Here is a 12,368-nt window from a genome sequence, read left to right as displayed (position 1 = left end):
AGAAAAAAGCTTCCACCTCTTTCTAAAATAAACCTTTTATTTAAAAATATATATATATTTAAAAAAGAACACATGCCAACTTTGGTACTTAGCCATTGCTTCTCGTCTTTTCCTGGTAACCCCCATTTCTCTTCAGTATGTACAGTTGAGCAAAGGAGACCACCCCAAGGGGTCCCTGCAGAGAACGGCGCTGGCTATTTTGATGTGTTTGCAAAGTGCCTCTTTGTGTTTCACTAGGGGAGGGTTTCAAGAACCCAGCAATGCATTGCCCCCTTCCTCACTGCAGGTGCACTGGAGAGGAACCCTGGGGAACCCCTTCCTTTGGAAAACATCAGGACAGCCTCCAGGACACACAGTTACCATGAGACATTCAGGAGTCTGTCTTAACCCGGAGAATTCTAGAACCCTAGAATCTACCGACTCCCACAATCAGAAGGGAATGTATTCCTGTGTTATCAAACCCCATGAGTCCTGTTACAATTTCCCTGGAAGGTGAAAAAGGAATCTTTCTCAGATCTCTTCCTGTCTTAAAACCATCTCCTCACATGTAGTCTCAACCTGGCCAGGGCTCCTCTGAAAATGTGGATCCGAGAATCAAACCCAGCTCCTTAACCCACACTGAGCGGCTCTCAGAACCAAAGGGCTGCCTCGTTCTAGGCCCTGGACTCCGTGCGTCTAGTAACACCGTCTAATAAAGCATTGGCACTCTCAGCATCTGAACCATCGGCTGGTTCCTACCGGATTTACAGGAAAACGAGGACCCAAATTCTTTCACTCCGAGTTCTCTCACAGCTGGCAGCAGACTGTGCACTTGTGGGCTTCCCCCGGGAGGACGGCAGCGGAGCCCTGAACGAGGGCCAAGCTGCCCTCACAACCCTGGGCCTCTTCTCCTAAAAGATGGGGACTCCCCAGCGACATGCCACCCTTCCCTCCCATAAGTGCCCCTTTTGTCTGGAGAGCTTGCAGTGAAGGTCGAAACTTAGGGGCGGGGCAAAAGATGTTTTCTCTGCCCCTCCCTGATTTTCAAGAGGCTTTTGTCTGGCAATGAAAACCACCCTAGAGCTCTCACAAAGGTTCCCAGTGCTATGGGAAGACCTCTAAGTGATAATTTGCTATTGTTTGATCATAGAGAGAAGGTAAAAAAAAAAAAAATGTCAGCCTGGGTGCAGCTTTTTGCTAAAAAGGGGCCCTCCCCCTCCCTTAGGGGAACACGAAGACCCTTTTGTCTTCAGAGGCAATGGGTTTTTGACTCAAAAAACTGGGAGATTCCCAGTGTTCCTGCTTATAGGAACTGCAACTGCCCCGCCCCTCAAATTCTGAACCATCTGCAGAAGCAGTGTGGTTTTGGCCATTTGGGGAGTTGTGGGCTTTGCACAGGTGAGGAATCACCCACTGGATGGGTAAATATGATGCAACTTTCAGCCTGGCCAGCACTGCTCTCTAGAAGAGCTGATGGAGTTTAAATATGTTTTTGAAAAGGACTATCTTGAATGCTGGCGGTAGGTTTTTGATTTTTTTTTTTTCCAGATTGGAAATAAATATTTCTGAATGGCAAAGGCCACCACTTCCTAGGCCCTCGACTATCCAGGTGGAGACTCTCTTGCCTTCCTCATTTACTGGTGCAATCATTTCATAGGAAAGCATGGCGTCTTATCTAAAATTCTGTGATTTGCTTTTCATAATGCAATGTCTTGGTCAAACATAGAACCTTCCCTCCCTCCCTTCCCCCTCCCCTCTCTCCATTTGTAACAGAACATGTCATCCCAGTAACACTGCTAGAAGCGGGGCTGCTGATGAGCACTGGCTTAATGGAAGCATCCACGCAAAGGTACTTTCTGACTCCACTGGGTACAGGTGAGCCCACGCACTGCACCCCCGCTGGGAGCGGCCACCGGTGTCTGCGGGTCTGCTTTGCCACGGGGGACTTGCAGGGCTCCTGAGACAACTACGTGTGGTCAGTTTCAGGCTCTAAGAACATTAAGAAACTTGACCACGGCCATCTCATAAGTCTCTGTACATCTTTTAGTCATGCCCAATTTGTCACCAGAGAGAAGACAAAACCAAGAGTTTAAAAGAACTTAAAAAAAAAAAAAGGCCCCTATAGGAGATGGATAAATTAACATGGATGATCTGATCCACCAGGGGCAGCCAACTTTGTCCACCTTCTCCCAAGCATCCTCAGCTTTAGCTCACAAATCTCACATCGGATGCAGGAGGAGAGAGCGCGTGGCGGGTGCAGGCTGAAAGCCCCGTTCCAGGAGCCAGCTCTGGGGTGGGCGTTCCCTGGGAGGCGTGTGTGCTGGTGCCGGCTAATAGCCTAAAAACACCCCAAAGACGACGCGCAGTCTCACAGGTACAGAGGCCCCCCACCCAAGTCTAGCCCTTCTGGCAGAAATGCCTGGAGGAGGAATAACTGACACTCAGACCAGAGTCTCAGAGACTGCTGTGAGGCTGTTTTCCAAAGGAAGGCAAGGGGGGCAAAAATCACATAAAAAAAAAAATCGCACAACGTGGCACAGGGGCGACGTCCTGACCAGCGAGCTGTGTCAAGACTCGAGGGAAATGCCAGCATCCGAGGAAGACACGAGCGTGAGGAACGCGTCCCGGGGGCTTTCTTCCCCATCGCTTCGTCGTCGAAGGAACGACCGGCGATGTTCCTTCCCAGATTTTTGGTTCTGATGACGGACATTAAAGCCAAGTGACAGAATCACCGAGTGGATCTTCTAAAGCACAATGCGGATCAAGGAATGTGAATGGCCTGTCGTGTTCCTCTGGGGCTCTCCCGTGAGAGGCTGTGCCACCCTTTGCAGCTGCCGGCGCTGGCGCTGTTCTGTCTCTGCACATAACACTCATGGCCAAGATGAGCTTGGTCATGGTGAGCGACGGGTGGGCTGCGAGTCATCGGGCTGGAGCCGTGAGTCATACACAGAGGCAACATGTAGCCCGGGTGATTAATCAGGAAGTCGCAGCGAGAAAGGCCAAGATCATTTCACAGCAGATTGAGGCTTAAAGGCTTTTGGTGTAGAACTCTGCAACACTGCCTTTAAGACACACACACAGCCCCCTCTGTGTATGTATGTGCACACGTGTATGTGTCTGCACATGCAAGCACACACATACACACACACCCACATGCACACATACATATACATATGTATGTCTCTACACACATACGCACGTGGTGTGTGCATGTTTTAATATATATATATCTCTCTCTCTCTATACCCCCTCCCCTCCCCACCCCCCAGTAAGATCTGGCAGCTTTCAGAGTAGCAGACACCAAAAACACTCTGTGTTCACACACGTTTACAAGTGAACAATGGAATGACTTCAAATCTTTGGGTTTTTTTTTTCCAAAATGAGAACTGCTAAGATCACAACATTTTTGGTTATTTTCTCCATAAGTGCACAGTGAACATTTTTTTTTTTACAAAAGAAAAAAACAGTGCCTTGGTGATTTAAATTAAAAAAACCAGCAACAGCTACTTTCTACAGCATGCAACACTACAAAACAGGGATGGGAGCCAGTGAGCCTCAGAGAGACGGTCCTGCAATCTGAGCTCTTCAGCTCCCAGCGGAAGGGCGAGAGGCGGCGGGAACCGCACGAGGCCGGGGTCTTCCCTTCTTCCATCCTTTTCAACGTGCAATTCTGTTTTCTTTCAGAAACCCTGACCTAACGTACTCTCTCCTTGTAAACAGAACTCAGATTTATCTTTACACCATCCATATTTCCAATTTCCCCAGAGCAACCCAAATCGGTGATGGCTGTAAATCAAACGAGGGTAGAAAGAGCTTTGTGACTGAGGGGCCGAGTCACCAGTTTCTTCGCGAGGGCGCTCTTTTGACTTCCTTTGCGGCGAATTACGCGTAGGGAGAAAGAGTTCTCCAGGAGAACCTGGGTTTTTAGCTTTTTAAACTATGGCTTGATGAGGAGTATGGCAGCTGGTAAGATCTGAGAAGTCCTCTTCTCCCAATGTTGGGGCAGAAAGAAAAATTTCAAAAGAGGAGCAAGAAAGGACGGGTACCTTGAAAGAAAAGTAGAATGGGACAAAGATAAACTGAGGAGGACCCCCCCCCCTCCGCCCACCAACAAGGAAACAAAGAAAGAAGTCGGATTTCCATCCCGTGGTAGTAACCCATGGCACTGAGTCCCACGACACGCAGAGCCGTTTTCTCTAGTCCTGTCTGAACTGTCCCTGGCGGGGCTTCCTGAGGCTAGAGAGACCCTCTGATCTGCCTACACGGTCCTGTCTAGTCCGCACATCTCCAGGGGGCTGTGCTGGGAACCTCCGAGGGCAGGAGGTACGGTTTCTCCCTCTTGCTTGAAGGCTCCTGCCTGTTCCACACGTATCGTCACAGACACAGTGGCGGTGATTCAGTACCTGGCTGAGAAAGAGGGACATTCTCGGTGGGTCCTTGCGACCAAATGTAGGTCAGCTGTCCTCAGAGACCACACAGAGTCCTGGGGGTGGGAGAGGGGCCACTCCGATGGGCAGGTTTGTGGCTGAGGGACCCTGAGTTCACTTCACTTCCCCGGGAACGGACTGGTCCTGTCCCTCTCTTCTGCCTGAAGAACTTGGCTGACGCTGGCCCGACCTCTATGTTGAGAGACAGGTAACGGACAGACAGAGGCAGCCCCCATCACGGGTCCGTCTTCCCTAACCTTTGATGAACTGGCTTCCCTGGGTCCCCCAAAGCGTTAACATTTTTCTCTCCACGTATTTGTAATAAATTCATGAGAAAAGCTTACGATGTAATGCCTGAGAAACAGTACGGGCTAGAAAAAATACTGGTGTTTGAAAAGGCAGGAAAAGAATTTTTTGGTGGGGGGGCATTCTTGATCTGAAAAAGCACAATTTTGAATGCATCGCTGAAATCGTGACCAGTTACCGACTGTTGGTGACCATTACATTTTATACGTATACGAGACTCCTGTGTGTCCCTGCTGGTTGTCACAAAAGTCCCCGTTGCTTCTTTTTAAATCTCTCCTCCTCCTCCTCCTCCTCCTTTTGGGCCGTGTGAGGATTCACGGTTTTGTACTCCCCCCGTGGAGTTCCTACTGGTCTTTCTGGGCACGTCCGGCCAGGCGTTCTACCACTGCTGCAAGTGGAGGTCCATGGGGGAATTCAAATTGAGATCGGTGACATCCAGGAAATCGATGTTGAAGATGCTGGGGCCGCCGGCGAGGGAGCTGAAGCTCGGGGTGGAGCTGGGCGGCGTGAGGTCCAGCCACTCCATGCTCTCCCAAGGGGACTCCGTGAAGCTTAACGGCAGCCCACTGCTGTCCACGGACGAGGGTGAGAACTGAGTCTGCATCGGGGAGAGGGGGCCCGGCAGGATCTCGTGTGCGCTGAAGAGCTCCTCCGCAGCCTTCCCGGAGAAGCCGTCCATCAGCCCGTCGAAAGGAGGCTCCTCGCCCCCAGTTTTCAGAAGGGCGACGTCGCTCACCTTCCCCAGGGGGCTCTGGGAATTGAGTAAGACTTCAAGATGCTCGTCGCTGTCTGCGCCGTAGTGATCGAAGGAGAGCTGGCCCCCCGAAGACACTTGTTCAAAGGAAGCCGAGGGCTTGGGGAGGGCAGCCGTGGGGCTTCGAGAAGACCCGGGTATCTTGGGGACTTTCCGGAGACAGGAATGATCCTCCCGGGCATCAGCTGGCATTTCTGTTGGAAAACACAATGGGAATTGTTCAATCGCTTCCGACGGAGCTTGACACAGTATGGATCTTTGGAATGAATGACTTACATGCAGACACGGGAGGTGGTCATGCTTCTCCGGTCACTGCTCATCCCCCAGGCTCGTCCCTAAACCGCGCTGGATGTTGCCAATTCTTCTCCCCTCCGGTCTCTCCCCAAGCCTTCACTTTCTGGAAGTTCCACTCTGATTATCAAACGCTCAGAGCAAATTCTTCTGCCTGCTCCTTCCCTGACACCTGGCTGTCCCCTGAGGACACTGCAGCCTCCGTTATTACCCTCTCCGGGGCTCATTTACTTCGGAGCCAGATGAGTCACCAGTGCTGTCCCACTGCTGCATTCTGACTGTCACTCCCCCTCCTTCTTATCACTCCTCAGTGGTTTTGAGAGTCACACCGCTCTCCTCAGCCCCCAGTCTCCTGGCCCCCCCTCCCCCCACTGAAAACTCTACTCCCCAGGTCACTGCTTCTTCCCCACTTCAACTCCTGTCCTGCGACTTCAGCATCCCCAGAAGTGACCTGCTGTCCATCTGGCCTCTCAGTTCCTTGACAGCCCATCACCCAAGTCATTCCTCCACCCCACCCTGTTGGACACACGCTGGACCTTGCTGTCCCCCTAAACTGCATCCGTCTGAAAGCACGATTCCAACCAACGCCTCCGGTCTCTGTCCACCTCCTCCCGTTCCTCTACTCACTCCCTAAGGTCCTCACGACAACAGCATCTCAGCCCCTTGGAGTCTCTCCAATCCACCGACGCTGCTACTTTGTCCCCACCCATCAGCCCCTTTGGTCTTCACCTTGCTCCTCGCCCAGCCTCTGCTCTCAGCTCCACCACCACAGCTCCCCTCTCGCGCTTCCTCCATCCCTTGCTCTCTTCTCCTGTCTTCATACTCCCTTGGCAAGACCCACATCTGGATGAGTCTTATCACTGGTCTTCTCCGAGCCGGCCCTGGATCAGCTGGGCTTCCAACAGAAAAGTTACGCAACGAAGCTGACTGGCTCTCCTTGAAATTCATGATGTCCGACCTACAGCTGGCACTTAACACTGCGGAGCGATTCTCCCGTGCTTCTCCAGGAAACTCAGCGCACCTTCGATCGCGTCATCACCGTTCTTCCTTCCTCAAATCTTCTGTGCTCCCCGCTCCAGCTCCCTCACTCTTTTCTGACCTTGCCATACACTTCATTAAAAATACGAGGGTGTCGGATAGGAACCCGCTCATCCTTCCATCATGAAACTGACAACGATACATACACCTGCGCCCATCCTTTCCTTCTTCTTTCTTGTTACAATGGAGTTGCCTGTTCACTGCTCGTTGCCCTCCTCCCTACCGGACCGCAGACCCCACAACGGTGGGGACTCCGCCCGAGGCAGCACTGAGCCGGCCGTGACGCCCAGTCACTTTCTCTCTGAAACTTTAAACGTTGTTACATGAGGGCTCAGATCTCTTCTATCCACACGTGCTCCTGACACGATCTTATTCATTTGTGTGGTTTCAAATTGGAGGCACTTACTATGGATTTTTTTTAAATAAATAAATGAATGACTTGAAAGGAGGCAAAAAAGGACAGGTTGATCATTTTTTATTGGTAGCCTGAACGACATTTAAATATGAGTGGGCTGTCAGTGGGAGATGACTAATTAAATTTCCCTTTGAGTAGAGAGCACAAAACTTGCTTTATCTACTTTCTTCGTCTTCTTATAATTAAGAAAACAGGGACACTGGGATGAGTATGGTAGGGAGAAGCGGTGTCACAAGAGAAAAATGGGGAAACAGCGACTGAGCTGAAAGATGAACAGTGTTGAAATTATTGGGGGAAAACGTCCCTAGGACAACGGGACAAAGGCAGGGGGAGTCGTCAACCCTGCCTTCCTGTACTGGCTCCACGTGTGGACAGGAAGCTCAGAAGAAGTGCCACTCTACCCAGGGATGGCTTTTTGGTCCAACTTACAGTGAGCATGTGACCTTGGTCCTAAGGGCTCATGCCCAGAGTGCATGCAGGTGCAGAGCGTCTCGCCGCCTTACCTCCGCTTTCAATGAGGACGTCCAGGAGCTCGTCCATCTGCTGACTCCGAGTCATCTGCTGTGGCACGTTAACCAAAAGAGAACAGAGACGTTAAAAGGTGGCTACCGCTTCCACAAGAAATCATCAGAAGCAGCATGGCAGGGTTTTGAACTTGGTTTGGTTAGGGCTTTATTTTTAAATTGTGGTAAAATACATACAACATAAAATTTACTGTCTTCACCATTTGAGAGTGTACAGTTCAAATGCATTAAGTTCATTCACACTGTTGTGCAACCATCACCACGGTCCATCTCCAGAATTTTTGCCACCCTGCAAAACTGAAACTGTCCCTACTAAACACTAACTCCCCGCTCTGCCTCCTGCCCTCAGCCCCTGGCAAGCACCATTCTGTCTTCTGTCCCCATGACTCTGATGACGCCAGGCACCTCATGTAAGTGGATTCAAACGGTACTTTTCCCTTTGCGACTGGCTTATTTCACTTAGCATAATGCCTTCAAGGTTCGCCCATGCTGTAGCAGGTGCCAGAATCTCCTTCCTTGTTAAGGCTGAGTAACACTCGTTACAGGTACAGACCGCGTCTTGTTCCTCCACCCAGCCAGGGACGGGCACTTGGGCTGCTTCCGCCTGCAGGGCTTCGTGAACAGCACTGCTGTGAATATGGGGGTCACGGGCTAAGGCGTCTTGAACCACGTGCAATGCAAGCTCAGTATTAACTGTGGACAGGAAACCACTGAGGAAAACAATCTGCTGCAACAAGGGAAGGGGAAGGAGGCAGAAGGCTTCTGCCCCGAGCCTTCCAGAGCGAGCTCAGCTGACAGGGAGGTTCCCCTCCTGGGAGCAGGGAGCCCTGATCCCTAGGTGACACAGCCGTTTTTCTCATGTTGAAGTGACTTGGCTCTGCCTCCCGCTCGGGTCTGTGGATGCAGCCCAAGAACGTGGCTCATGTTTCCCTGGTCCCTCATTGTAACAGCCCGCGGAGCCTGGTGACACTTGTGGGGCTCGTAGGGAATCCACCTTCCCCTCTGCTCATCTGAGTTGTTTAGTAGACTCAGTGGTGGAAGTCCACTTTGCCTGGTCCTTTTCTTTAAAACCAAGAAGGATAAGCTGATGTTTACAGATACCAGGGGACGGGGATGGGGAAAAGAGGGGCACAGACTGATCTCACTCTTCGGGGAGCCCAGTCCCCAGAATGCAGGCATCAGCAATCCACAGGGATGAGCACACTGCTTAGAGAATGGGTCATCTGCGTGAGACGCCTACAAGGTCCGGCAGGAGCCACACACAGGACAGGGAGGAAGAGCTGCGTGCAGAGGGATGCGCTCCTCCCAGGACGGAGAGGGCGCTTTGTTTCAGGCAACGGTTGTCTCGCAGAAACGTGCCTCCGGGGCTGCCAGATCTCTGATTTCTCAGAAATGAAAAAGCCTACCTTTTGCATAAAAATATCCTGATATTGAAAACACCCTCTCAGCCAAATGAAACCCGACTGTGGGCTGGGAGGTGGGTACCACGATGCAGTAACTGAGGAAGACCTTCTTCTCCGGGCTGAGTACATGCAAAGGGCCAACTGATGCTTTATCCAAGTTCAGACCATTTGAGATATGGGATCATGCTTTTTTTTTTTTTTTTAACTTTTTATTTGAAAAATTTCCAAACATAAATGGACGTGGAGGAGACAATGAACTTCTATTATTACCCCATCAAGAACCATTAACATTTTGCTAGGATCACTGAATTCTGAAGCTCAGAAGAACCTTCAAAACTATGACGCCAACAATTACTCTCAGATATTTGGGAGCCCATCCTGGGCTTGGACAACGTGGTGAGCGCTACCGTCATCTAGAATCCTTGCAGAGTAGACACTGCCCCCATTTTATGTAAGAGAGGTCAAGGATTTGCCCAGCCTTCTGGTAGTGGCAGCTGGCTGGTGGCTGAGCTCTGGCATGAAGTCCAGGCATCTGGGTGCCCAGCCAACCTCCTCTCTCTGCCTCGCACAGCGTCTGCACACACACAACGCCCTCCACAAGCAGCATCCAGACACTCTGCTCATTCCGGTGGGGAGAAGGCAGACGCACTCAGTGACGGCATCTACCCGCGTGCAGCCGAACCACGTGGGACAGCGCCCGCTCAGTCAGTTGACTCCTATAAAGGCTGCATCGCGTGTAAGCTTACCTGCTTCACTGCATCTTCATAGGACGGAGGCTGTGTTATGTCTGGAACTGCTGAAGGGGACTTAGAAAAAGTCGGGGATGGAAGTGGAAACTTTGGCCCTGTCTTATCAGAAGCATGTAAACCGGCGATCTGTGTGGGTAAAACGCAGAAGAAGACCATCAGTCCGTGCATCAGAAACGGTACAGCTTCGGCTTTAGAAATGACGGGATCAATTTTGGAAAAGTTGATTTAAGGGGAAAAAAGAGCCAGGGCTTAAATACATATTACATGTGGATTATAAATATATATTAACAATAGCACATATCACTAGGGACTCATCGCTGGGGGCATCTCTGGATGGGAACCTCAACAATTCACTCCCCCCCCCAAGGTGTACCCTGGCTGTTAGGAGAAAGAAAATAAAGCAAAGGGTCCAGTCCAACACAAAGAGGTCCATCAACCCAGGGATCTCCAGAGCCATTTCCCTCTCAGCCCGTTTCATTCCTAAGTGGGTGCAGGTGCAGAGAGCTGGACCATGCCCGGGGTGTCTCTTCACGAGCCAGCCTCGTGTATCGTGGGTGCGTTCTGCGGAGGGTCCAGGCCATGTCAGGTCTCCATCCTCGGAGGACGCCCTGCCCAGTGGCAGGAAGCACCTCTGCGTCACGGCCGTCCGCTGTTCCCTTCCTTCTTCCCCCACTCCCGTGCTCCCTGCACCCTGATGTCCTGCGTCCTTCACATCCCTGATTCTCCCACCTGCGGAGATGGCTCTTTGCTTCCTTCTCGCACTGTGACTCCAGCCCTCTGCCCTCTCTAGTCCTTTCCAGGGATCCAGTACTTCCCACTTTCTCCACATTATTTTCCCACGTCCCCTGACACCCATCTTCCACTTCACTGAAACTGGTTTGTCCACCATCCTGGTCATTTCAGTCACCCTGATTTCTGGGATGAACCCAGGAAATGAGTCCGTGGAACACTCTGACTCACATCTGGACCTCTGTTTCTGTCCTTTGCAAGTGGACTTGTTTCTATCAAAAATGTCATTTGTTTCTGCCTTGGGACCTCAACGTTTGGAGGACAGGGGACACAGAGAGAGAAGAGGCAAAGTCAACCCCCAGTTTAAACCTTTTCCCAGCTGCCTACCTTGTGCTGGACGCCCGGGCTTTTGGGACAAGGGTTGCCCCCAGCACCATGACCACTGTCTGGCTGGGTTCCGGAGAAGGAGGGGTGGAGGCTGGAAGGCTGGGGAGAGAAGCTTGGAGGGTGGCCCTCATGTGCCCCCGAGTTCTGCAGAAAGGAAAGAGTGACCAATTAAACAGCCACCAGCAGCACACTTGAGAGCAGTCTTGGCTGAGACCACTGGTCCCTGCCCTGGGGTCTTATCTTTCCAACCCCCTCAATTCCATGACAAAGGAGATCATCACCAAGTCAGATCTGGCTTTGGATATACCTGTTCAAAAATTTTCCACGCCTTCTGCACATCCTCAACAGAGGGTGTCCACATCTCAGTGGGTTAAGTCTTCAAGACACTCCCCAGTCCAGCACTATCTCCTTTTGCAAGCTTCATTCTACGAATCCCTCCGAGAGCTTCCCTCAGCACTCTGTGCTGTCTCCCTCCCTGTGTTTTTTCATGTGGAACGAACTTTTCCTGACCCTCCTTTTTCAGCTCCACACTTCTCAAGTCCAACTCCTTTGCAAAGCTGTCCAGACCTTTCAGGTCCTTCACGATCAATACCCACCCCGTGCCAATGCTTTGTGCAGCATTTAATGTCGTAAGTGTAGATCAGCAGTTATCTCACGTTGCTCTGTATCTTTTTCGTTTTTTATCACGTCATCATTTATGGCTTCAAAGACCGCTTTGGAAACCATCGATTACTGTACAAATGGTAGTTCTTCTTGAGAGTAGAGATACCAATAAATCGAGCATCTTCTGGTCCAAAGCTATGTATTTCAAGAGCTATTTTTACCTTTGTTTCCTAGGACACTATGCACTCAGTACCTGCTGTCAGCGATGATGATAATCCAGTGAGTCCCACTCCTCCCAGAGCGCTGACTCAGGAGTGAACATCGTCTGTGTGAATGTGTTCTGGCAGGTTCATAGAAGTGTATTCTCACTACCTATGGCCACACTTCATACGCCAGGGTAGAGAATATTCAGAGTAAAAAGGGCACGCACTTTAGAATCAGATAATCCCATGCTCCTGCGGCCCTAAGCAACTGGCTTAACCTCCCTAGGCCTTATTTTCCTCAATAGCAAAGAAAAACAAATTGGAACTTATGATGCATGCTGCTACCACAGGGCCTTTGCACTTGTTCTTTCTTTGCCTGCAATGCCTTCACCCTACCTATTCACGTGGCTTTCTCCTTTACCTCCTTCAAATGTCCCTGGCCTTTCTATTTAAAGTTGCAATTTTCCAACCTCCTCATCTCCCTTTTCTTTTTTTTTTTTCCTGTAAGATGTTTCATTTTTCTAATATAAACACTTTACTTATATGTTTTGTTTACTGTC

General features: G+C 50.7%; 1 protein-coding gene across 6 annotated transcripts in view; it reads right to left on the bottom strand.

The window, feature by feature from the left end:
* Window positions 1–17: 17 nt before the first annotated feature.
* Window positions 18–12,368, bottom strand: part of MYOCD (myocardin) — an 87,652-nt gene continuing 75,301 nt past the window's right edge. For 3 of the 6 annotated variants that reach the window (XM_032498824.1, XM_032498827.1, XM_032498828.1), the window contains 4 exons: window positions 11,003–11,146; window positions 9,884–10,012; window positions 7,714–7,771; window positions 18–5,660 (listed from right to left, as the gene is read on the bottom strand). In XM_032498824.1, coding sequence (XP_032354715.1) covers window positions 5,092–5,660; window positions 7,714–7,771; window positions 9,884–10,012; window positions 11,003–11,146 — 900 coding nt within the window. In that variant the 3' untranslated portion in view covers window positions 18–5,091. The remainder of the gene's footprint in view (window positions 5,661–7,713; window positions 7,772–9,883; window positions 10,013–11,002; window positions 11,147–12,368) is intronic. The other 3 variants (XM_032498825.1, XM_032498830.1, XM_032498829.1) reach the window with 3 other exon arrangements.

Source organism: Camelus ferus, chromosome 16, assembly GCF_009834535.1.
Source record: "Camelus ferus isolate YT-003-E chromosome 16, BCGSAC_Cfer_1.0, whole genome shotgun sequence".
Lineage (NCBI taxonomy): Eukaryota > Metazoa > Chordata > Mammalia > Artiodactyla > Camelidae > Camelus > Camelus ferus.
The sequence above is the reverse complement of the archived record's forward strand: the minus strand, read 5'-3'. Positions and strand labels throughout refer to the sequence as shown.